This window comes from Copidosoma floridanum, unplaced genomic scaffold, assembly GCF_036245765.1.
Source record: "Copidosoma floridanum isolate Cflo_tuat_1 unplaced genomic scaffold, Cflo_Japanese_pri ptg000021l, whole genome shotgun sequence".
Lineage (NCBI taxonomy): Eukaryota > Metazoa > Arthropoda > Insecta > Hymenoptera > Encyrtidae > Copidosoma > Copidosoma floridanum.
This window is the reverse complement of record NW_028321898.1, coordinates 13862852-13888969: the sequence shown is the minus strand read 5'-3', so window position 1 is coordinate 13888969 and position 26118 is coordinate 13862852. Positions and strand designations below refer to the sequence as shown.

Sequence of the window (26118 nt, the reverse complement as noted above, 5' to 3'; positions counted from 1 at the left end):
AAAGTAAATTTCAAACTTATTTTCATTCGTACAATTTCCATTTACGTGAAATAATAACAATGTCTACGAGTTACGGGTAGAGCATATAAGGAGCGCCGAGATTGCCCAAGCTATTACTGTCGAGCAGCAAATTGATTCGGGTTAGTGTTAGTGCACGCGAGCAAAGGGCACCGCCCAGCACATAACGTGATACGTTCTCCCTCCAGTTCTCTAGTAATGGGGGGCTTCACCACCTCCTTCTTCTTTCCTATACGCTTACTTTTTTTTTCGTAAGGGCTTGTTAATCAGCAAGCAGAGTTGTATAAGTATATTGCTAGTCTGTCTAATTCGTGCTCTTTCTTCTTTGACTGAAATTCTGCCTCGTTTCCCCAGCCCACACTCACGACATACATAACTGTGGATACTCTCTCCTCGCACTCCAGCGAAGTGTCCAGCAAGCGTGCGAACAAAATGCTCTCCTGCTCTTCCTTTTTTTTATCCTCTCCCTCTCTCTCTCTTTTCATTTTCAGTTTCCTATTATCTTAAACAAAATGCGCAGTGGCTGTAACTCCCTTCCTTGTTCATTTCTATATCCACACAAGATGTCTTCTTTCAAGGGCGCGTGCATACGCTGTTGTGCACCTTCGTATTAAGCCACATGCCCGTCCACGAACTGCTTCTTCTTATTGGCTACCACCTCTAAAACGAGAAGGTACCCTGGAGTAAAATAATTTCTGAGAAAGGACATTAATCAGAGGATTGCCTTAGAAGATGTAGAGTTTTCAAGTCAAGAAACAACTTTTTTTCCATCAAAGCACAGAAAACATTCTAATTAAAAAGCCCCCCTTACGTACCTCTTGTGATTTACAATATGTATTTAATCTTTCACGCTCTCTTGAACTACGTGTTGATGAATACCAATAATCATCACGAATTAGTATTACAGTAGCAAAGCTTGATAACAAATTTCAGACGGGAAAACAATCTGAGAAATTCTCTAAAATCAAACTTGATCCAACTAGGATTTAAAACAGCGCTCCAGCCCGCATCTTAACTGAGCTAATACAGACGGCCTTGTCAACTAAGCTATGACTGCTCCTGGTAAGTACTTGTTTGACAATATACATTTTTTGTGATTCCAATGGGTGTTGAATTACCTATACATATTCACAAACTAATATCTAAATACTTATGTGGTCAGTAACAAAATGGTGCTTATAAGAATATAGTTATTTCTTCTAATTATATGATGTTAACAAAAGAGCTAACAAAAATTTTTATCTCCATAAGATCTTGGTATTAAAAAATGCTAATTACTTGTGTATTCTCATTTTTGACGCGTACAAACTGTGTTGAATAAAAACTAGTAAAAACGAAAGTTTTCTTTTACTCGACTCAGTTCTTTCGGGTGAATCAGAGATATTAGAATACAGCTCCTTATCCATAGAAGGCCAGATTCTATAGAAATCTTGAAACTATTTTTCAAAGTCTCCCAAGCTTTATTCAGTATTCCAGTGACTGTTGGCACTAGTAGCGCAAGAGCATTACCATACTTTACTCAATCGTCAAACAATAATAAATCAAGTAGATTGCAGTTATTACAGTACGGGAGGTTACAAAAAAATATGTTTAAGACATCAAATTCATGTTCATTCACTATAACTGACGGCGTCTTAACTGTCAACAAATATCCATTTTATACAAATTCAAAGGCGTATACTAAGTTGCAAGCTACTTATTTTCCAAGTATCAGATAAATTCATTTTTTGTTCCAGTTAGCGGGGAATTACCCGTGTTTGCTGTATGCAAGTGCATTGACGCTGTCTGGTGCCAGAAAAGTGCAGACATGCCAGAATTTCACAGGACTTCATGCATACTTAATTGGAAATAATACAAGTTTACTAATTCATAAAAATGCTACACGTAAAAGCTATAAAATCACAATTGCAAACATCAGAATGGTCCGTAATACATTATTTAAAAGACAATAGTTACACTAATATTCAAATATTCTTTATAATAAAATGAACACGCCAAAGCCAGTAACATAAACTTGACTATGTAGAGTTGAATCAGAGCAATGTGGTAATCGGTGAAGTGATGCGAGTACAACCTGAGTAACTGTTAATGACCTTTTCATCGAGTCGTGTTAGTATGTAACTCTCTTTTTTTCATTCTCGCTATCAGTCAGAAATTCTAAGGATTTGGAAGAAGCTTGAAAAAGATTTACAAACGAACCATTATCGAGCATTATATACGTTAAATTGACAAATGCAGGGGACTGGTTAGCGAAACTAGTAGGGGCAACTAATTGTACGTAACCATAGTTTCAGTGAACAAAATGTGGCAGTCGATGGAAAAAAGTCATATCAAGTCAGGTTTAGTTTTAACAAATCCTAAGACACATTATGAACCTATTAGCAGAGTAGGTGGGCTACCTTCGTTGGACAACATGATTTAGCCTGGTATGCGTCATTTTTAGTGTAGTTTTCAATTTTTTAACTTTTTTTATTTCCAAAAATGTTCTATTTTTCTATTCATGGTTATTATAAAAATATTCTTTAGTTTTCATTATAATGCACAGTATTCTCTACCAATATGACATTTATATGACATTTAAATTTTGTTAATATTAATGAACAATCCATTGATCAACATTTGGAGTAATGTTCGAGATGGACCGCCAGGTTACATTTTTATTTATGTATCTATTTTAATTTTTTCGACTGTTAGTAAAACAGCACTTGTTGTGCATGAATTCTCGTAACATTAAATCTTTTACAGTATTCCACACATTGAAGGAGTTAATCAAACCCCTGGAATTATTTTATATCTATTTAAAAGTAATATTAACTCAAGATAAAGATGTATTAAGTTTCATGTTCTTGTTAAACCCATGTTCCGAATACTTGACATGATCGGCACGAGATCTTTTAAGATATAGTGAGCACAAATGTAATAAAACTTTTTGAAGTTTATTGTTGTTCTTCGTAAACGTACAATACATTCGATTTTTTTAACATTCTTGATTTGTGGAACAGTGAAATTGTCCGTTATGTGAGTTAACACATTTAGGGGTACATGAAAATCTATACTTTAAGGTAAGCTCTAAAAATTTTCTTACTCGTAGTGACATGATTATTTCGAATTTTTATGAGACTGTACCACATGTATTGTAGTTTTAAAAAAAAATTTTCACTAATTTCTAAATATTTTGAGACATCCTCAGAACAACTTTGACCAATTGCATAACAAATAAAAATAATTTCTGTTACGTGAAATTTGGCAAGTTCTCATGCAGATTTGCTTTATAGTTGTACAAATGATTCATCGCCGCAATTGTATGTATATATAGACAGTAGATGTGCATGAGTACGTGTTGGAAATACATGTAAATATTACGATTTTCTAGCCCAGAACGTCAATTTAATCTCGTTATTCGCTACGCGCGTCTACGGTGCTGCCCTCATTGTCATTAATTTCCTATGTTAAATCTTATAGAGCAAAATAGTTGAAGTGGCCGCCGTGGACAAAAGTTCTTTACATTCTCATAAGAGTATGTGTTAAAGTGACAAGTAGCGCCAAACGACAGGTGCATAGCGAGTATGAGGAATTTGAGGGTGGCGGTGATCTAATTGGAGGAAAGAGAGCTATTCAAACGCGGTGGATATTAATAAAAAATATCAAAGCTGAAAAAGTAATAGCAGCTTTAAATGCTTTTAGTATAAATGTAAGTTAACAATAAAAAATACTTATTAATGGAGAGTCTGACAATATAAAGACGAAAAGATAATTTACGAGATTATGAAAATTATCGTGAACGTAAAACATGCAACCCTAATGTTGAGAAGCAAAATATGATGTTTTATCAAGAATACTAACGCTTGTAAGTGCTTAATAATATTAAGATTACTTTTTTTCATTTACTTACGAAATAATAGTCATAGCTGTAGATAACCGTATTACAATATAATTTATTGTAAAAATAATATAAAAAACGATGGATCACGTGATGAAGCCTGTTTATTCGTTGTGTGATTAGCTGAGACTGATCAAGCGCAGGTAGATTTGAAAATGATATTTTGAAAAATCACTGAAAGGTCAATTAAATTTGTTAGTTGATAAAGATCATAATATTACGTGTCATATGTCATAAAGATTTAATTATTGTATTTTTCCTTAAAATCATATAGAAAATACATGTTTGACTGAATTTTGGGGGTTGGCGAGCGGAGCACGCAGGGAGCGCGGTTAACTTTGCAACAGTGGTCCTGACTGCGTTTTATTGTTTGTGTCACCTAAGTACAGCTCATAGTATTGAAACTAACCAATACTGAAAAGTAAACGTGATTCTGATTGCACTTATCCAGCAACAGACTAGTATTGGCAAGTGGTGCTGATATTAACTAAATCAATATCTGTTAGGTATTAATGCAACAGGACTTCAAGAGAATAAATAAGGGAAATTAAGATAGAGACAAAAAGTCACGGAGGCTGAATCTGACCTGTTGTAGTTACTGCTGCGCTAAGAAGCTGTTTCCAAGTCTGACTAGAATGCGAGAAATGGCCGTTGACGGGCCGTTGGTGGCCGGTACTTGGCCAGTACTCACCAGCGGCCGCTGCTGCTTTTCCAGCATCCAAGGCTCCGTACGGCGGGATGCCCATGTGCGCGGGAGGTGGCTGAGTCAAATGCTCTCCGTTAGGGCAGAAGAATGGCAGCCCACTGGCATGGGCTCCTGCCAGACCCATTTTACTTGCCTAAAAAAATCAGGAACACCGTTGTATTATTAATAATCATCATTACATTTTTTACCATAAGTTTTTTTTATTATCATCATCATCATCCTCATCATCATTATCATCATCATCATCACCATCAGTATTATTTTTTTCATTATTATTTTTATTTTTATAATGATACTCCTAATAATACTATTACCATGTTTTTCCCATAAAAAAATTTCTATGATTGCATCCCAAAGTTATAGAAAAAGTATTGGCAACTTATTTGCCATTCAGTCATTAGCTCACTTATAAAAAAGTCATCTGCTATCCATTTGCCAAACCCTGCTTGCCAGTTTTTGGACAACATTATACAAATAACTATAATCTTTTTATCACAGGGTATATCTGTTTTTATCCAGCCATACTACTGCATGAGCAAAGCGAAGTAAGAAATCTTCAATAATTGTGCGTTTATAATTTAAAATACATGATATTTAAAAGTTTAACATTAAACTAGCTTAAGCACATACTGTAAACTTTGTATATATAAGACTTATTTTTAAAAAAATGATCAAAGTAAAAATAAGCGTCTTTTGGCTGTTTGACTGACTAAAGGGCTGAAGAGATAAATTGTGTTGATATTTAATGATGTTATAAATCTGTATAGATCACATATTATTATCAACACAAATGTTATTACATACATGTCATGATGTTATCTCACGCATACGCATACGCGTGCGCGCATTCACACACACACACACACACACCAGCTGACCAAGTTATTAATACCCTGAGTCGATTTTAAATCAAATGTAGAGCAGCGTTATATTAAAAAAAAACCCTAATCCTAAATACAAATACTTATATACTTTTAGATTGACATTTCAAAATAATAAAGTGGATATGTTTATGCGTATTAACTATTGATGACAGTCATCACTCGTCTTTCTAAGGCTATCTTGTTCAATGCTATCTTGTAAACCAGTGGTCTCTTTACATTCAATATTGCTAATCAGACCGGATCGTAACTTGGAATTTGTTGGAAAAAATATTTGGATTCCCTATCTTCTATAATCTCATGCAAAATGATTACCAAAAAATCAATGTAGATGTTACCACGTCTAAAAATTAGTAAAAAATTTTTAAATTAATTTTAAAAATTGTTCATGGTGCGTTGTAAAAGACTAGTTAAGGTTCTCTGGACTTACAATAAAAAAGGTCTCTTGCAACTTTTCTCTAAAGTTAAAATATTTTCCAAGATATAAACTATTTAAAGTTTATCTGTTGATATAGTCTCAAAGTATGCATATAAATATACATACATGTGTGTGTGTACATATTTTTTAAATTGTTATTCATTATCAGCCGTAGGCTCAGACATGGCTTTTTTTACACAAGAATATTGTTTTTCAGCTATCGGTGCAAACCTGAGTTATGACCAGATGTTTATGAGTATAAAAACGTTTAAGCGCCAGGGCCAACCAACTCAATCATACCTTTGATCACGTATGCAAAGCGTAAGAGAAACAGTTAACCTACCCTTGAAAGTGAACAGCACAGGCGAAACGGTGAATCACTAAACGGTTAACCAATCTAAGTACTTTAAGCGCTTTACTTTACTGTTTCAAGCCTTTCTGTTCGACCTTTTGAGATAGAATTATGATTTAAAAAATCAAAAAAATCGTAAAATTCGGATGTCTTGTTCGAAGTATTTTTTTTCCAAGGAATAACTGGGATTAAAGGAACTCATTTTCAAAGGAGTGCTTACTTAAGAATTTTACTTTATTTTTTGATATTGAAAATGGCAGATTTTTGTAAAATTTTTCATACTTTTTAGTAGCTAGAGTGCTCAAATCAGGGATCAAAAATGCAGAGTTAAAAAAAATCAATTCTAAACCTCTTTCAGACGACATAAAAGTATATTTACTGAATATTTAAGAACCTTGGCAACATTCACATTGCTGGTTATTTGTATTGTTTTCAAAGCATAGAAATGGCTCGGAAATGGCCATACTTGTATTTTTTTTAAATTATAATAAATAATATCTCGGAAAGTATCAAGTTTAGAGAAAAGTGACAAAAATCTTTATTCTTTTAATCCAAAGAACCTTAAAAACTTTTCTGGGGCACAATGAACAAATTTTACAATTTTATTCTTGAAAAATGGTTTAAACAGTTTTTGGACAAACTTTTAATTCTAATTTGTTTTTAAAGGATCATTTTACATAAGATGATACTTAAAACCGTATCCAAATATTCATCTAATGAACATTAGGATACGACATGATCTAAATTCAGTAGCATAGCCAAAATATCATTCTTGATCTTCTAGATAAAGAAAAACATGCCTCTTTATTAGAAAACATGCTTGACAATCAATACTTGTGTCCCTCCTTCCCTTGGTGGTAGACTCTCTATGTATCTTAGGACGCATGAATTTTATACGCATTGCAGTCCCTAGCCTAAAATAACTCATCACACACAACGACCTTTGGTTTCGTGCATCTTCTCACCACGTACTTTAATTGAAAAAATTATTGCAGATAACTAATTTTTTGGGCTTGGAAAGTGTAAACTAAAAATGCATCTCCCACAATTATATCCAAAAAAATCATTTAAAATACTTTTTCCTAATTTTTTTAAACGCCAACTATTAAAACTCAGATTTGAGGATTTAGAGTAGAAAGTATAATCTTAGTAAAGTGGTAAAAATTTGCCTTAAGCTAACTTTTTAACTATACATAACAGGTGTAAACATATAAATAAAACCAAGAAACGCTTCAAAATAGAATCAAGATGATGGTTGGTTTCAGACCATAGCCTACTTTTCTTTGTTATACAGGGAATACAGACAAAAGTGACACAGTATTGGAAGCTTTAGCAGAGCTGGAAGTGCGCTTGGAAGTCTCGATACTTTTATATCTACATTTCAATTTACAACTAAATAGTTTTAGAGATCTTGGGGTCATCTGAGCTCGCCCAAACTACAGCCACTATCAAACCCAGTCAAACTTTTTCATGCTGCCCCCAACTGCTTAGGGCTCGACATGGAAAATTGGGGGCTGATTGTACTAGAGATAAGTAGTAACACGCAAGTTTTGCTGGTAGTGTAGGCTTTAAGTTTTGATCAAGTCATCGTTTTGGTTGTAGAACTGTACGAAGTACTACTGTGCCATGTTTTAGTAATAAAAATATACTATTTGATAACAACTATTTAGTAAGCAGGTATGGCATACATGTTTGTGGTTAAATACACCCTTTTGTTAAATGTCCAGAAATTTGAATGGTCCAATAAGTTCTATGTTCCTGGCCTAACTGAATAACTCCAAAAGCGACTCAAAGCAAAGAAGTTTATTGTATTTTTTGATCACCCATGTAAAATTGTAGAGTCTTGTCTTAGTATACTTAACCTTTGGCACAGCAAAAAACGCGCAGTTTCTTCGCTATCAAAAATTATATTGTCAATATTTAAGGTCGTTTATCTCAAAAATCACAAAAATGGGGTTAATCGGTTTGTCCAGGAAGTTACAAAAATATAGCATGTAATTTAAATACTTTATTTTATTATAAAATCTGAACAATGCAAAATTAAAAATAATCAAGTCAGTTTTATGTAAAGAGTCAATAAATATAACTTTAATGAGCCGTAATAATCCAATCGAAATGACGGAAAAGAGCAAACTCAAACGCACGAGCTACAGTGACGCGATATAGTCAAGGGGGGAGTCGCCGAAATGTTTATTTGAAAGTATTCAAATTTGCTTTTAAATAAGCTTCCTCGAGGACGACAAAAAGCTCGGATCGGTCTGTTTGTGACGTTATGAATAATTCGGCTGCCAAAGCACACGGTATTGAGAAAGAAAAAAATGACGGGGAGAAGGATTTTAATGAACCCTCTCTTACAAGCTCCGTTGTTGCACGCCTCTGCCAAAGGCGGTGGACGAATTAACTCGAGTGCCGCTGAGATTTGCAAGGCCTTATGAATTTCTTGAAGGGCCTGAGCCCTGCGTTCCTATCATTGATCGCTTGCCTAAAATCGCGGTGGTGACGGCGTTATGCCAATTTTATTCAATAAGCGACGAGTGGCCTCACTCCTCTCCAACGGAGCCAACAGAGCTAATTAGTCCTCGAAACAGTAGCTTTGGCAGGCCGAGCGGAGAAGAGCTAAAAAGACTCATCGTTACTCTCACCTCCGTTCGATGAGGTGTTTTTATCACCGCTGCTTACCATGAGCATGGCTGTATCACGCAGCGTCCGAACCATCATCAAAAGCCCCGGATCCAAGGGCTCACTTTTCATCCAGGCGAGCACTCGAGAGAGCAAGCCCACAACTTCACAAGACCTGGGCTGCTTCTCTCTGTCTTTTTGCTCATCTTCCTGACTTTCGGCCCCATTATTGTCAACATCATCGCCACTGTCCACCACCTCAATCTCCTCTTTGACGACAACGCAGCTCATAAGCTCGCTCTCACGACCGAGTAGCCAGTTGCGTAACTCCTCCTCCTCCACCTCCTCCTCGGCAGGCCACAGCCCTGCCTCGTGCACCAACTGATGCAGCTCGGAGAGTAACTGCTTCAGGGCCGTGGAAGTGCTGCTGTCGCTATCGAGTTCGAGTTCAAAGGTTGCGGGACACACGGACAGCCAAGCCTGGTGGAGTCGGGCAAAGGTATCCAGCAGCGAGTGTCGGTGCAAGTACTGACCAAGCCGAACGGCCGGGAACTCTCCGATCATCGCAGCCTCGGCTAAAACGCCCCGTAGCAGTGAGATGCAGTAGCGAGCACGGAGCTCTGCGGTCACGTGTAGCCTGGAAATAGAGGCATCAATGACCGCGAGCCTCACTTTACCGTCCGCGGTGACGCAGCTCTCCTCGGCCGGCAGATATGCAGCTCTCTTGGCCAGCAGTAGCGCACCGTTGGGATGGAGCGCAAGCACGCAGGGCGCGAATTCGCACTGGAACCACCAGAGAAAGAGACCGGTGGTTAGCGCTGCTTGGCCACCTCCTGCATAGATCACGGGCTGACTCACCATGTTCACTCCAGTTAGGCAGTTTGGGTGGAACTCACGGCCTATGACGAGAAGCCGCGTGCGGTGAAAGCCCTCGACGTCGGCCGCTGCCAGCAGCCAGACTCGCTCGCCGGTCGGGATGGCATCGTGCAAGCACTGACTGCGACGACTGCGCGGGAGGTCTCGGGAGTCGAGAAGCATCACGTGCACCTGATAAAGTGCTTTTCCAGCAGCCCAGCTACAGGCAGCATCCTCGTCGTCGTCGTCGTCATCATCGTCGTCAAAGTCTTTTTCGTTTCCAGAACAGCTAACACCGCCAACGCCGGCTCTGCCTCTGTTGCGCATGCGCAGCTGGCATCGACCGTTACCGGGATCCTTGGAGGGCTCAACGGCAATAGCAGCAGCAGCAACAGCCAACGGATAACTAGGTGACATCGTACAGGCGCACTTTTCTTCTACTGACACTCACGACAGTGGCCTCCGCGATCCTCTTTGCTTGATGTTAGCAGCAGCTGTAGATGCTGCCGCTCCCAAAAGCTGACTGACGCGACGAGGCACCCGTCAAAAGCCGGGTCACCAGCTGGAAAGGCTTTGATGTTCCACCGGCACTCGACGCACACATAGCCAGTGCTGCTGCTGCTGCTGCTGCTGCAGTAGCTACCCCCAGCCAGAACGGCTTCGCGAGATCGCGGAGCGCGAGGGATAGCGCAATGAGGATGCGATGGTACAGCCCCGCCGCCGCCACTACCGCGCAAAGAACAGGCAATCGAGGGAGCAACTGGAGCGGATGTATAATACATAGGGACACACATATACGTGTATCCGTGTGCAACCTACTTGTGTATCTAAAGAGAGAGAGAGAGAGTGCCAGTACCATCGTAATCCTTTCTGCTTACAGATACCTGCGCACGCGGCGTGGTAAAGTCAAACAAAGTACAATATAGCTATTACATAATCGTATCTTATTCTGAAGCAGTTGATTTGCGCTGTCCTGCTCTACCATGACTGCGCATTTTGAGCCTATTCTGAGGTATATCTACCTTCTACCTGCAACTCCTAATTTTTTTTCATACCTTTGTTACACACACACCCACCCGTATGTAGAGCTACATGATAATTCAACTGTATTTAGAAAAAACAACAATATAAGGCATCAGTTTTCAGTAAGTTTAAAAACTTTGTTCTTAATTCCTATGTTTATATAATTCACATTTAATTTCTTAGGGTAACTCTTCAGAATAGTTCAAAATACAGTTTGAATATTGGTGCTTTCTGATTTCTGCATTTTTTACTTTAGAATAGTACTTGTCGCACGCATTGGCACACATCACTATAGGATAAGCATTGGGTGCCAAAAGACTCCTTGTGGTTGCCTTGGTGCGATGCGCTCCATGTGCGAAAATAATTTTTTACCGTACTGGGAGAAGGATTGGCCAGAAATTGTATGCGCACCACGTTCAGAGTTAAGAAATGCGTACGATTTCACATTAACCAACCTCGGCTTCTCTTCAGGCATTTGTTCACGTAAAATCTAAGACATTCTTAACCTAGCTCATCACTAGGTGCGTAGTATACTATTTCCTACTTTGAACGTTTTTTTAACATTTGGACGTTTTTGCGCGCTCTCAGCAGAAAAAATAGGGTTTGTACCTGGTGCGCATCCAGCCTGAGCAATTACAAGGAGTTTCTCGGGCGTAGTGCTTGTCCTGGCAACATGCGCTGCCAGGTACGAAAACTACCATTTTGCCACACTGCGCCGAAAGAAGGAATTTTTCTCACGGGATCCCATGAAATATAATCTCATCAATATTTAATCAACAATACTGTCAAAAAATGTCCAAAATGAAAGTATGTACTTGTACTACGCTATGCATTACGTTTCTTAGCTAACTGGTTAAGAACACCGTTGTCTTTTAAGGTTGTTACGTACGATATGCTGGGCATATCATACTGACTCACCCTAGTAACTACAGGTCTACGCTAGTAAAGGACACCAATAGGGGAAACGAGCTTATATAAGGCCCTGCGGGATACGAATCGGGGCACTCGAGCGTCTTTTAGGCAAGAGACCGAACGATAAGTTGAAAACACCGCGCAAAACACACACGCCTCTGCCTCTAAGAAGCTAATAAATAATTGACCAACGAGTTGAATTCTTTTCATGGCGCACCTCCTTACCAGTTTATCCTACGTAATAAGGGGTTGAGGTAAGATTATTGTTTAATAACGTATTTTTAGAAAGCTTATTGTGTATTCAATATAATGTTCGATTTGAATCAAATAATATATTATTATATTATTTTAAACGTGTTAATAACTATTCGATTGGGTGAATGGATCCTTGGGTTTGCAATGACGTTCAAAAAAATTTTTAAAACATTTATTTTTAAGTATGAACGTGAATTGCCTGTATAGAATGACTACGCTGACCAAGTGCTGGTACATTAATCTTACAACCCACGGGAGGAAACAAAGAAAGGCGTGAATCGAATTCTTCTCAAATGCCTATGATCTATGACATACCTTATTCTTCGGTTTTTGGTAAATAATGTACTGTTTCTGACTGAGGGCTGACTGACTGTAAACGTCTATAGATGAAGAAAAAACCTATAAAGTAATAAAAACAGTTTTTTCATTGGTCTATACGTGTACGTTATACGTGTGACTATTACGGAAAGCCTTTGTACAATAGTATGCAATTCTAACCTAAGCACTACAAGTTCCTACTTACTATTAGGCTATACGTGCCATTAACTTATTACCAACTTCAGTGGATTTGATGAAATCTTATTGGGTTCAACTCGATAAATCAAGCTTTTAATTTGATACTATGGCGCAATCTGTTTTTTATTATAAGAATAAGATAGGGTGTAGCTGAGAGCAAAAAACGTGCCACTAATAAATTCAACGAGTAAAAGGTTCTGTTAAATTTTTTTTTTATTTTTATGCTTTTATATTGTGAAAATTAAAAGAATTTTTTTTTTTATTTCTTAAGCTTGTTATGATGACTTGCGGACATAACTTTGAACCATAAAGAAATCTGATACTTTGTGTAGCTTATCACCCCTTTTGTTCAATACTCATGCCAAGAAGGTTGTACAGTTATACTCCGCTTTTTTGTCGTGGCTACTATATGACATTTATTAAAATGGTTTTAGATTTTTATGTTTTCAGAATCAATGTTGGATGCTCAATTTTGAACATGATGTAAATATAACAACAAAAAAGCAATAATTGCCAAAAAGTGTCATAAAATTCAGTCGCCGTTGCGTATACATCCTCTTTATTGTTGAAAATACTATACTAGTCCTAGTATCTGAAAACCCTTGTAATTATTGGGTGTAATAGTCCAGCGTATAAGAAATTGTAATAACGCTCCGTATGCAAGAATTTCTGGAATTTGCTAAGCTTTTCCAGCTCCTCGCTTTTTTAATGTTGATGAAATATGATAGCATGGTCGGCAGTAACCGTCATCCCCTTAAATTGTAACGTAACATTTAATTCACTTCATGTTCTAAGTGTAAGACTTTAAAAACGTAGTTTTAATATTTTTAATAAGCATCATTTAAAAATTTTTTAACCATTTGTATAAATAAAGATGTTTATTAGTATATAGTATTCTTCGACTTATTTTTTGTGTATTATTCTTAACAAACCACCTGTCACTTTCACTTTTGTTATATCAAATAATACTTAAATTAATTGCTTACATGTATGAATTATTAATTTAATGTTTTACATCAAATGAGTTCAGGATTGCTTATTGGCTTGTAACGTAGATGGATCTTTTTATCTAGTTTTTTAACTTTAGCACCATCCTTAAGAATTACTTATTATGCAGTAGTGCTCGAAGAAAAAATGAATTATTTTAGGGCTACCAACGTTAACAATTGATCTCGTCAAACCTTAACCCTTTTAGTCGGTCGTTGGATCTCTACTGCTTATCAACGTGGTTGCCTACCAGGATTTATGTGCCAAAGTCAGTGGCTCTACTAGTTCTGTCACTGAAATATTGAATAACAGAGCCCGTGAGTAATGGCCTAATTGATAAGATCAAAGCAAAGTGGTGTGGCTTCATGCATGTTTATGACGGTATAGTACGTACTTATTCAATAAATTTATTGTAGCTTTTTCCAGTATAACGGAAAATAATAAAAGTTTTTTCTGATAGTTATTCGTATTAAGAACTGTGGAGGGGGTATTTAAATACCAAAAACATGTTTTCTGAATGGTAGTATTATTGAAACGTATTTAAATTTCGAATATACAGTAGAGAAATAAATTTGTTACTGAATTCAACAGTATGGAACCTTTACTGAAACAAAATTAAAGTTTTTAAAATCAAGAATATGCTGATATCAAATATGCCACCACGAAAAAATTCTGAATCTGTCATTCTTTCTTCCGTATACTTTATGTCTCAGAAATATGCGTCAGAAAAATTCGCAATCAGTCAATTCCTACATTCACATATATATATATACATATATACATGTACTATTATATTCATATAGTAAGTGTACATATGCTAAAGGTCAATGTACTATTGTACATATATACAGGTTCCCCTAAAAGCGCAACCACCACGAGTTTTGCACATGATACATGAAAGCTGATCCAAGCATAGTTTACAATAATAATTCGCAAACAACATTCATAAAGTATAGCATATTATTGTCATTATTATTGTTATTATAAATATTATTATTATTATTATTATTATGATGGAAAAATTAGTTATGTGTATAGTTATGATAAACTTATATAAACTAAATCACTTCTAAATTATAGAAATAATTGAACTGGAACAGTAATGCAATACTGAGCTATTTCTGGATGGTCAGAAAAAATAATATTTAAAAGACTGATTCCAATTTCATTCACTAATTTTTACTCTACAATAACTTTGATAATATAGTTGTTGAGTTAGTTTAACGAAGTAATAACATACAATGTACATAGCTACAAAATAAAACTACCTGATACTTCGAAAAGTATCCTCTTTGCTTGTATGCTTTGATCAGTTACTTTATTATGTGAGGCAGGTGAGATATGAGCCACTACATACGTATGCACACATACACCCACACACACCCTCATTTTTGTAAACTAAAATTTTAATAATATGTTTTGCATACAATTTTTCTATTTTTCAGATTCATTGACGATATGAAGTATCGTTGTATGACCAAAAAATTTACCTTTTAAAATCGATAACATAAAAAAAAACAATACATAAAATTAAAATTAATCAGAGTCCTGACTTGAATCTCACGAATGAGATTGATACTCATGAATTAAATTTGTTTTCTAATGTTCAAACATGTAAGCAATTGTGCATCATCATAGATCTAGGTCTAGTTTTCACGCTAGATACAAACACATTTCAAATTTTTTTAATTACTGTCGAGTCCTTAAATGAATTTAATATAAATTGCTCGGTACAGTGTAATGAAGAGCTGCATTATTAAAAAGTGTATACAGAGAAGAACAAAGGCCTAAAATCGTAACAATTATATTAGTTATGAAAAATGAAACCCAAATTTTATGCATTCATCTTAAGTCTTGCTATTTTATGAATCTCTATTCTCCAAAAACAAAATTAAAATTGTTGCACTAAGAAAAAATTTTGAATTAATGATCAAGCAGTAAAATTAGATTGAAAAATGGAAATAACAAGACAGTGCCATTTTGATGCAACCAGTTTTCATTCATAGATCAAATCATTAGGACATTTGAAAAGTTTCACTGCCGTGGCTGTAACTTTAGCCTCTACGAAACACCATCAGATTCTGTTGGCATGGTAATGATCAAAACGAGAAAATTCGCTCTACCGGCTCGTGAAAATAGCCGCAAGATTGTGCTGCCATTGGGATATGAATGGTAGCGTATACATAACGCGCACACATCGCGAACGAGCGCTGGTGCATGCCAGTGCGTACGTTGGGGGAGACGGTAGTGCGTTCGAGAGAGAAAGAAAGCTCCTTCAGAGCACGCTGGGGGCTTGCTCTGGCTCCCCCCCCACCCCCACCTTTCCGTCGAGCCCACCCGACATTCGACACTGAGGGCCGATGTCCGGGAGCACAGAGAAGAACGCGGAGGAGAAGAGAGCAGAGCCCGTGAATAGCAGCAGCAGCATCCAGGGAGGCGCCGGCCAACCCCATACTGCTTGTTGCCGGGGCAACGCGAAGGGTATATATGTACCAGGGGGTGCAATGTTCCCTCTACCCACTCATTTATCGCTGCCAGTCTGCTGGGTCGAGCTATCTGTGCTTGAGAGTGGGGCTGGATCGACTTGCTGCCAACGCCGCCACGCCACGAGCGCTCTTCTTCTCTTCGGTTAGCGTTCACTCCCTCCTCTTTTCTGACCTTACTTTTTGCCAGCCTCTTTCGCTTCTCACACCTCCGCTTCTGTTCTGGCTCAAGTACACTATTATGTACGTGCATGCACCGGCAGCTCAAGCCGATTTCAACTGCCTCAAGCGAATGCTGCACCTCATCCTATTTAATATCGGGTGTACATTATATTATAAGGGCACGAGCTACCAACTCCGCAGGGGTCATGTTTTTCGGACATTGAGCTGCACCTGACAGTTTCCTCTCTGTCCCCACTGCGACGGAATTTGAAGCAGGAAAATTGTAAGAAGGTGAAAAAGGGGAGGGGGCTCGAGCGATACAAAGAAGGGAAGCCAGGAAAACGGGGATGGCCAGTCGGCTTACGGCTCCTATTTGGTTTTTCTCAGGCCAACGAGAAGGCCATAGATGCTGGTGGTACTAGCGGTGGGGTTGCTCACCCCTAGAGTGGAGGCTGGCGCAGCCAATCCGAAGGAGCCGTCACCATAGCTACCACCTAAGTCTGGAGCGCCTGCGTACGTCCAGAAGGACCGTGAGATCCCCACCCTTGATGGCTCCCCTTTCATTTACGACCACCACGGTAGTGCAGCCAGCGACGCCTCTGACTTGCTTCTTTTACCACTACTACTACTACTACTACTACTACTACTACTACTACTACTACTACTACTACTACTACTACTACTACTACTACTACTACTACTACTACTACTGCTACTAGTACTGCTACTACTACTGCTACTACTATAACTACTACTTCTACTACTACTACTTCTACTACTACTACTACTACTACTACTTCTTCTACTACTACTACTACTACTACTACTACTACTACTACTACTACTATTACTACTACTCACAAGGAATTGCCTATCCCTTCCAGCCTCTCTAATCATCTCTTTTGGTAACCCTTTTTCCTCTCCTCCATATTTCGTACCTCCCTTCTAGTTAGTCACTGCCTCGCCAAGTCGTGGAAGATCTATGAGCCAACTTCTCTTAACCCACTTTCTTAAGACGGTCAACTCTGCGTCCACGAAACTTAAAACCTAACTGCCATTGTACTTTACTCATAGTTGTAAGAGCCAAACTACTTCCTTAATTTTGCGAGGATTATTGTTGCCAAGCACCCTACTCCTCCGTCTCACGCGCTCCACTTCTCTCATTCGCCCAACTCTTTTGTTCTCGGCAGCTCTGTTCTTGATCATTCATTCTGCCTACCTCGTACTTTTGTACTTCTGTGTTCTCACAAAATTCAAACATTTTTTTCCACCTATTCTGGTTTATTGTCACCGTGATGGTTCAAACAAATCATGTAAATTATTCAAGAGCTGACAAAAGTTAAAATTCTGACTAGGAAGTTGTCTGTAACCGATCAAAAAATTCAGCGACACTTACCTGATTACACGTCATGAAAATTTTTATTTTTTACATATACTATACTGTAACATGCACAGTACAAGCAGTCCTACAAGAAGATAGACGTGTAAATCAATGTGTGGTGGTAGTATGCTGTTAGTTTACTTGGTGATGGCGGCATTAGGAATCGACAACTATTGAGACTTAACACAGTCACGTTTAACACAGTGATTACCCCCATTAAGCACTGGCATAAAAAATGACAGATTGAGATGTAGAAGATAAATTCGCATTGAAATTTATCGCAGTGTAACGAAGTATAGGAAAGCTAACAAAATACATGCATCTATGATTGAAAGTTTCGTGATCTACGTATGGCGCGATGTAATATATATATATATATATATATATATATATATATATATATATATATATATATATATATGTGTATGCATATATATATATAACTGATCAATGCTACTTTTACCAACTTGAAAGAATCAATATAGAGAGGCAGAGTGGGCTGACACTGCTCACTCAATCCCAGAAAGCTGGGAAAGGGACGTGTACTACAGAGAAAAGAATTTCAGGAATAAGTTTCATGCTCATGAACAAACCCTCTTTTACCTTTAGTACGGGCAAAATGTATGGTCTTAGATACAATGAAACATAAAAACGCAGATTTTTACCAATTATTAATGATTTATAAAAATTATCTTTATATATCTAGCCCTATTTTGAAGCCACATCTGCGTTATTGCTTTTAACGATGTACCCTAAGTAGAAATAAAATAGTGGACTGAGCACTGTACCCTGAGAAAAAAAAATTATGTCATGAGTAATATGTTCAATGTTAATGAAGTATTCATTTATAGTATTTTTAACCGTGTGATCCGTATTACACAAAGTGTCTAATAATGAAAGTAAGACCAAAACATGGTATGTGACGTGTGTTATTGGATGGGTGAAACATTGCTCATTTTTCTAGAAATTCACGGCATTTCTATAAGAATAAAATATTTCAATGACTTTTGACCCAATAAAATTTGAAAGTGATGCATACTTTAGAGAAATCAAAGGTATAACCCGTAAGTCGTACCCTAATCTCGAAAACGATTAACAGAGTAACGAGTTAACGACTTACGTTAAATTATATCTTGCACCTCAATCACACTTGAGGTAGTAGTTTAGTAAAACGACTAGACGATAAATTTTTTTAAAATTTTGCATGTGGCTTAAGTTTGTTATAGTTCATCACCAGTCTAAATTTGGAGATGCCTAGCCGTGTAGTTTCGGAGATACTAAAGTTTAACTGTTGATCTTTTAACACGTGAGAAATAGGAGAGCACCTGGTTTGGGGTAGGATTCGAAACGAAATCATTCACAACTCCTAAACGAAAGATCAATCCTTTCAAAAAAACAATATGTTATAATTGATGTTATAAATAAACTAAATACCAAGTCTCAAGAAGCCTCGCCGTACAGTTTTTGTATTTCAGCTTTCCAAAGTTAAAAACTATCGTGTAGTTGCGTGAGAGGGACATCGACAGCTGCACAGGAAAGACTGCATAAACTATGCATATAGTGCAGTATGCCACACAATATACCTAACTGAACTACTACCTTAAGGTTTAATCTTTATTAATATATTGAAATCGTGATTAAAATTCATTTTGTCTGATCTAGCTCAGTTAATGTCATAACATGGGGCCGATGTATTTAACGGAATTTGTTCACTCATTACAGAGCATGTACATTACGGGACAAGAAAACCTCGAAAAAATCTTATGCATAAAGACAGAGAAGTTACCTTAAATGTTATTTTAGATACTAATTTGACAATAAATTAGAAAAAAAATAAGTTATTGTTTTACAAATAGTTTGAAAGATATACTAAATAAGTCTATAGCGTAAGAGAAAAGATCCCCAGGTTATAAGTGCAGTAAAAAGCTTTATAAAGTAGGAATCGTTCCTTAAATATTTATGAGAAAATGAAACTCATTGTAAGTCTTACTTTCTTGATACTTTTGTGCACTGACTTTTCAAAGTTTTGAATCTTCACAATATTTTGCAATACTTTTCATACTCAGTGTGGCTCAATTTTATTGAACAAAGTTCCAAATGGCGCATCTGCTGGAAAGTGAACTAAAAAAAATTGACGTGTAACACCAATCTGGTGATTTCCTTTGAAGACGTAAAGAAAAATACACTGCTTGCATAGTGCAGGTGCAGAGGCAGGCGGTGACCCGTGAACTCCTCAGAGAAATAAGGCATGAGGCCGGAGCGCATGAGAATTATTATGAGAGAGGAGTGAGTGAGCACATATAAGGGGTGGGAGATAGGCAAGTTAATTTGTGCACAGTATATGCATCTACGATGTAGACTATTCGGTAACGTAAGTTTATGTAGTCTACATGTCATACAACTTCCGTAGTTCTAGACTTTCGAACCCAAACTGGATAGTTTGTTTTTATCGGAGATCCTCTGACCCACTTAGCTATTTTTTTAACACTTATTTCCGCTACACAGTATTATTATCTTTGTTTTAAGTACCACAAGGAAAAATTTTTCCCTTACAAGGTTTCTTTCTGCACTAATCACCGAAGGACCTTCCCTCGTTAGAAACAGCTTAAACCTTGTCTAACTGTGTACCCATGGGTACAATGTATGTCGATAGAGAGGGATGTATCTTCTTATTATTAAACTAGACTCTGTCAACAAATACATAAAATAGTATTATAGCAATAATTCATTTATTTTAAACAGTCTCATAGTACCCTAGCGTAGTATAGACCACATAATATTTCCTACCAAGAATTCTCTCATAATAATTTTTAATTTATGATTTTTTCTTCAGCAGAACCATGACAAAGACGCAATCAATTTTTTCCATGGCTTAGGATTTGTCTTTTTATATTAAATTATACCCAAAAACGAAAAAATTTTTTAACGTAGCTAATATATTAGTAATGTGATTTTTTAAAACACTGAGTACGTAAAAGTTTCAAAGAAACATTTTTATAATAAGCAACAAAGATAAGTATACTTATGATTATTTGACAGAAAAGTGTTCAGATAGTCTCTGGCTGGTAGTGAAACTTTAGCTTAAAGAATTTTTTTAGAAGAATTATAACTCGTTTTTTGCAGGTGTACGTATCAGGATTGGAAAAAAATACGTGTTCAGAACTTATGACTGCAAGGTGTAAGCCAGACAAATACACATTGGGTTGCGTTGTCCGAAGAGCTTGGGTTCGATGGAGGGGAAAGAAGAGGGGTCGCGAGGGTGGATGTTGGTAGGTCAACGGACACGGGGCAATGGTAGGGTTCGACTTTGCAGCAGAAAAACCTGGAAGTGGAAGAGAGGCGGCGCGGCAGCATCAAAGAGGCCAGAGATCCCCCTTCCTGGGTGTGTAGATGACAGCAGACAAATCTGATTCTCGGTCGGCAGCTCAACGCAATAACCAAATAGTCTAGCCCTAGCCAGAAACTTTAGCATACTTATTTCTCGGGATTTGGTGCATAACTCGTGATAAGAATGTGCTGATGCATTAACCGTATGACCTGTAAAGTGAGAAAACTTATGTAAACAATTGCAAACGCCTAAACTTTTGGGTACCATCAGGTACTATAGTTTTTCTATCTCCGGATGTCTTTGCACTGAAAAAAGTGTTAAAAGAAAAGGCATCATAAGTGTATCAAATAGAACTATGTTTTTTGGAAATCAGTGACATACTTGCGTTGATACAATAATTACAAGATAGTTAAGATAATTTAGTAAAGCTTAATCGTAGGAAAGTCTTCTTTTCTACTATACTCACTTTTCTTAATAATTTTTGACAAGTCTATAAATGGAAAAGTTTTTTCACTCTTTACGACAAATAAAAACATTTTTTTCTTAAAGAACTCAAACTCTCATTATTCCACTTATTGAAATGAAATCAAATGCATAGCTGCATTAAGAAAACTAGTATCCCATAATTTTATCTCAAACAAGACTGTAGACGCTCTCATCAACAATCACTCATATCACACTAGCGACAGTTTAAAGAATAGCTAAAAAATTGAAATAAATAAAAAAATATATCAGAAATTAAAGGATTTTTCCCTTATTTTGTAGGTTTTGTAGGAAGTGCGGGGGTGATAGGGCATTATAGGTGGTTGGTGGGGGGGCATCATGCGTAATATATAGGAAAATGTACATAAGGCTTGTCCACATTATTGGAAAAAATTTTGGGAATTCAATAAGACAAAATTTATGATAAAACTTCTCTTAATATAGAATATACGTATAGTATCACGTAAATTATAGTACTATAGTCATTAAATAACTTGGAGTATAGCTTCATACGGTTTTTTTTCAACAAAAGCTTACTGTTCACCTCTGCTTTAATCAGCTACCCCATTGTGTTCTTTATTCTTGTTTACTTTTGAGGGTAATAAAAATGAAAAATGTATAAATTTTTATATAATATACAATGATACACACAACAAGGTTAATAACCAAAAGTTTCATGATTATAATTATTAAATTCAGGCAAGAAACATTATTACTTTAAGCAGAAATTACTTTCATACACCTCAAACTCACCTTGAAACTTGACATGTTTGTTGTATAAAATTGTTATATTTCTTTGTATAAAATTTTATGGCTGTTCAGATTTTCTAATTCTACATTTCATACGCTAGAATAGCAGTAAAAAGGTAAAATGTTAATTTGAAAAAAAGGCTGTTTTTTTTTAATCCATAAAATCAGAATTAACAAAACTCAAGTTAGAAGGACCCAAATTTTTTTAACGCTGAGACAGATACTGTATAAAAAAAAAGTTAACGGGACTTCGTTATCGGTATTGTAAAATGTGATTGATTATGTACATAAATATATGTACATTTTTCTCATCGGAGTAACGTAGTACGATTCAAACGCTCAGAAAATATATTTGTGGCATTATGTATAGATATTTTTTTTAAACATTGCAAATCTTCTTCTGTGAGTGCGCAATATTTTTTCAAAATACAGCAAAATGCTTAATGATACAGTACATTTAAAATTATCAGGAAAATCTTGTAATTGTTATTAAATACTCTGCTTGACACAGATTTGAATTAATACGAACTTCGGAAACAAAGCAAGGGAACAATTATGAAAGTAAGATAGTCAAGTAAATTGAAATGCTTCTCTGAACGCCTGTACGTGATGTGAAAGTAGTACTTATACACAGTGGAGACAGAGAAAGCGAAATGGATGCGATACCGAAAGAAAGAATGAGCTAAGCTCTTCTGTTGATGAGACAAATACATGCATGTACAAAAAATAGTTTATAAAAACATTTAAGAGTATAGATATGTGTATTCTGAATGCTCGCTACACGCACCGAGACGGTGGTGGCATGTAAAATGCAACCCTATGGAGGAGTATCGCAGGAAAGCTCATCCGTCAGAAGGCTATGCCTAAGCAAAAATAGTATCTTTTCCGTGTTCTAATATACTCATGTATATGAATATATTTTCAATACGTGTGCCAATGTACAGAATACATATGGAATATACATGTAGGCCCCTCATACGTGTCAGTATACTGATACACCTGAAGGACGCTATTTTTACTTAGGTACAGCAGTGCCACTACTCTTGTGATACTCCCTCTCTGGATCGGGACCTAACCATCAAACTACCCCTAAAGTTTTTAATATAACGATTTTTTACGTGTAAAATGTGCTCTGATGAATCTAAGATAGTAACAAAGTGTCGAACATACAATAATGCTCATCTATTCGGTACAATACATACCTAAATGAAATCCAAGTGGAGCAATAAAGTGAATTAGCGAGAACTTTTTTTGTCGAAACATTGGCACATTGGAGTTATGCTGAGTATATTGTCTTGGTAATAAATTTAGCTTTATACTTTGCTATATTTCTTGTGTTTACAATGGTAGTCGTTACTCGTGCCGGTGTCATTTTGTCTATACCCTTTGTTCAGCTGTACCTACAATGTACATAGTGAGCAGGCGTTGCATGGCAATGATGCAGCTATAGGTAACCTTCCGTAACGCTGGCAAGTGTGGTGAGGACAAGGGAAAGATTTTCACGCAGCTAACGTGCGTAACACAGTCAGGCGAGTTAAACGGGCGACGGCTGCAAGTGTATTTACGCAGCAACGGTACGACGACTTGCACATAGAGGGGAAGAGAGAGAGAGAGAGGATGGGCGCTACACTACCATGTTAAAGATCAAAGCGCCGGGAGGGTGGCAAGAACGCCATGGCGTCTCTCTGCAGAGAACAGTATAGTATTAGTGTGTCTCGATGCCGTTGTGAGCGTGAGTGCGAGAAGCAGTGAGCGTAACGCGGGTGCGAGAAATTCACAAATTTTCTCAACAACTGATGGGGCAGGTGCCTTGAGCTCAGAGAAAAAACTACAGAACATTTTCTCATGTTACGTCATTTTAAGATAACGTAATTATCCTCTTGCAATTGCCTATTACTAAATCTTGCATCCACTCTGAAGACTTTCTACAACTCGATCAACAGGTACATATATATTTAACTGAGCTCGTCCTTGGCTCAGTTGGTTAGCGTGCTAGCCATTGAAACAGCACAGCTCAAGGGGTCGTGGGTTTGATTTCCAGTTGGGGGCACTTAAATTTTTTCTGATGATTCTTGCCGTGTATCGAATCCAGGAAACCGACTTACGATAAGGCTTTAGATTTAATATGAAAACAAAAAAGTGATTGAAAAAAATAAACAAGGATTTGTGATGAGTTCTAGATACCTGACCATGCGTAACTGAAGAAGATAAAGAAAACATGCGAATAAAAGAAAAAAGTAATGACAGCAAAAAAAAGTGCATAACGATTGTATGATAATGATGATGATCATCATATGATGTGCTATGTGAATAGTGTAATACCTCGGTACACTGCACATTTGCTGAAGTGCTTTTGTAATTTGGTATAGGATTCTCGAGCTAACATAATATGTCAGCATTACTTTCTTCCTATTATTATCATACCCGTTGATTATATTTATCGTTATGTCCATTTTTATTGATCATTATTTAAGTGTAGAAAAAGTATGCTGGCTTAAAATAGTAGTTCTTGTCGAACAAGTGCCATCGACACCGAGACTATTTTTCGTCCTTAACAATCTACAAAGCAACGCCAGAAAAACGGAAAAGTAAGTAGCCCTGTTTGAATAGTGCTTACGTGTCAAATACTATTTTTTAAAATAAATGTCACAAAAAACGGTCCAAGGTAGGAAAATTATTTTTCGCGATTTTGAAAGGCTAGTGTGTCCTCGGTAGGAAAAAATAGGATTTGCTACATCAAAGTCTTACTTTGGGTAGGGGTATGAGAAAATGATGGTTTTTGTATTCGGTGGCGCATGTCGCCAGGGCAAGCACCACGCCCAAGTGATCTTCGAAACCCGAGGAGCTCCTTGTGCTAACCCTGATTAAATGTGCACAGTAAACGTCCAATGGTTAAAAAAAACGTCTGAAGTAAAAAAAAAAAATTTTTTTTACCTCAGGCATTTTTGAGAGACTGGTGTGCCCTCGGTAGCAAAAATAGGATTCACTACGTAAGCACCATCGCTCCATGGCTACCTTACGTTTCTCGAGCCCTGCTTCGTAGGTCCCTCGGGCCGCAAAATAGCCCCGGCGACAATGGCATTTATCTGATGAAAACTAACATTCTGCCCAACGGTCCAAAGTGATTTACGGGGCGAAAAATTGCACTTTGCGACTTTGGTAAAAAAAAATATTATACGCGACTTGGACAGAAATATATAAGAATCACGTCCTTTGGTCGTTCATGTTTGTACATTGTACCCTAGGAGGTTGTATTGCACTCTCGAATGCCTTAATTTCGCTCCTTGTCTCGTAATATACTATTAATGTATCGAAAATATTTTGAGTGAGTTTGGTGTGTAAGTCATATCGAAGATAATACCCCACTGTAATGGTGCTTAAACTCTCACCTGATTGTACGTAAGAATATACGGATGAGAAAACTTAGATGCGGATAAGTAAGAAATTTGTGGCAGTGCGATTGACAGACCATATAAGTTCTGCATATCATTCAAAGAAACAGAGTGAAATGAAGATATAGTTGAAAATTTAGTTAAAGACTCAGGGCTCGAGGTCCATTAAAGAGAGAGTGGAGACCACGAAAGACAATAGTAGCGCAAAAGGGGGATGAGCTGGCGACACAAATACGTATGTACACAGCCTTCGCTTGCAGGGATCAGGGAATGCGTATCATTGTGCCGGATCTCATCACAAAGAGTAGCGATAGCATCACCAGCGTAGACTCGTAGGACATTCTCCCCCCTCAGGGGCTTCTCTCTCTCTCTCTCTCTCTCTCTCTCTTATTCTTCACCCCGGTCCCTCAGTCTCGCTAGCTGTATACCACCCCTTCTTCGTACCCGCTCGTCATCAAGTATCATATATGTATGGATGTGTATGAGAGCGCTGTGTGTACGTAACGCATGCACGCTGATGAGCGTTTTTTCATTTGTCCCCCGTACCACGAGCTTCCCTCACACCCTCGTGCTGCTACGGCTTGCTATTCCCCGCTCTTACCAGATATCATGGACTGTACTTACATTCACACGCCATATTGCGAGCAGGAGTGCAGCAAACTTCTCTCGTGCTCTATTCTGAGGTAGATCTATGGAAAGAGAGAGAGAGAGAGTGTT

General features: G+C 37.3%; 1 protein-coding gene across 3 annotated transcripts in view; it reads right to left on the bottom strand.

Moving 5' to 3' along the window:
- LOC106638546 (protein pangolin, isoforms A/H/I/S) overlaps positions 1-26118 on the bottom strand; it is a 288519-nt gene that overhangs the window by 88369 nt on the left and 174032 nt on the right. For 2 of the 3 annotated variants that reach the window (XM_089594552.1, XM_089594553.1), the window contains exon 4: positions 4485-4737. In XM_089594552.1, the coding sequence (XP_089450678.1) occupies positions 4485-4737 (253 nt within the window). The remainder of the gene's footprint in view (positions 1-4484; positions 4738-26118) is intronic. The other variant, XM_014351793.2, reaches the window with a different exon arrangement.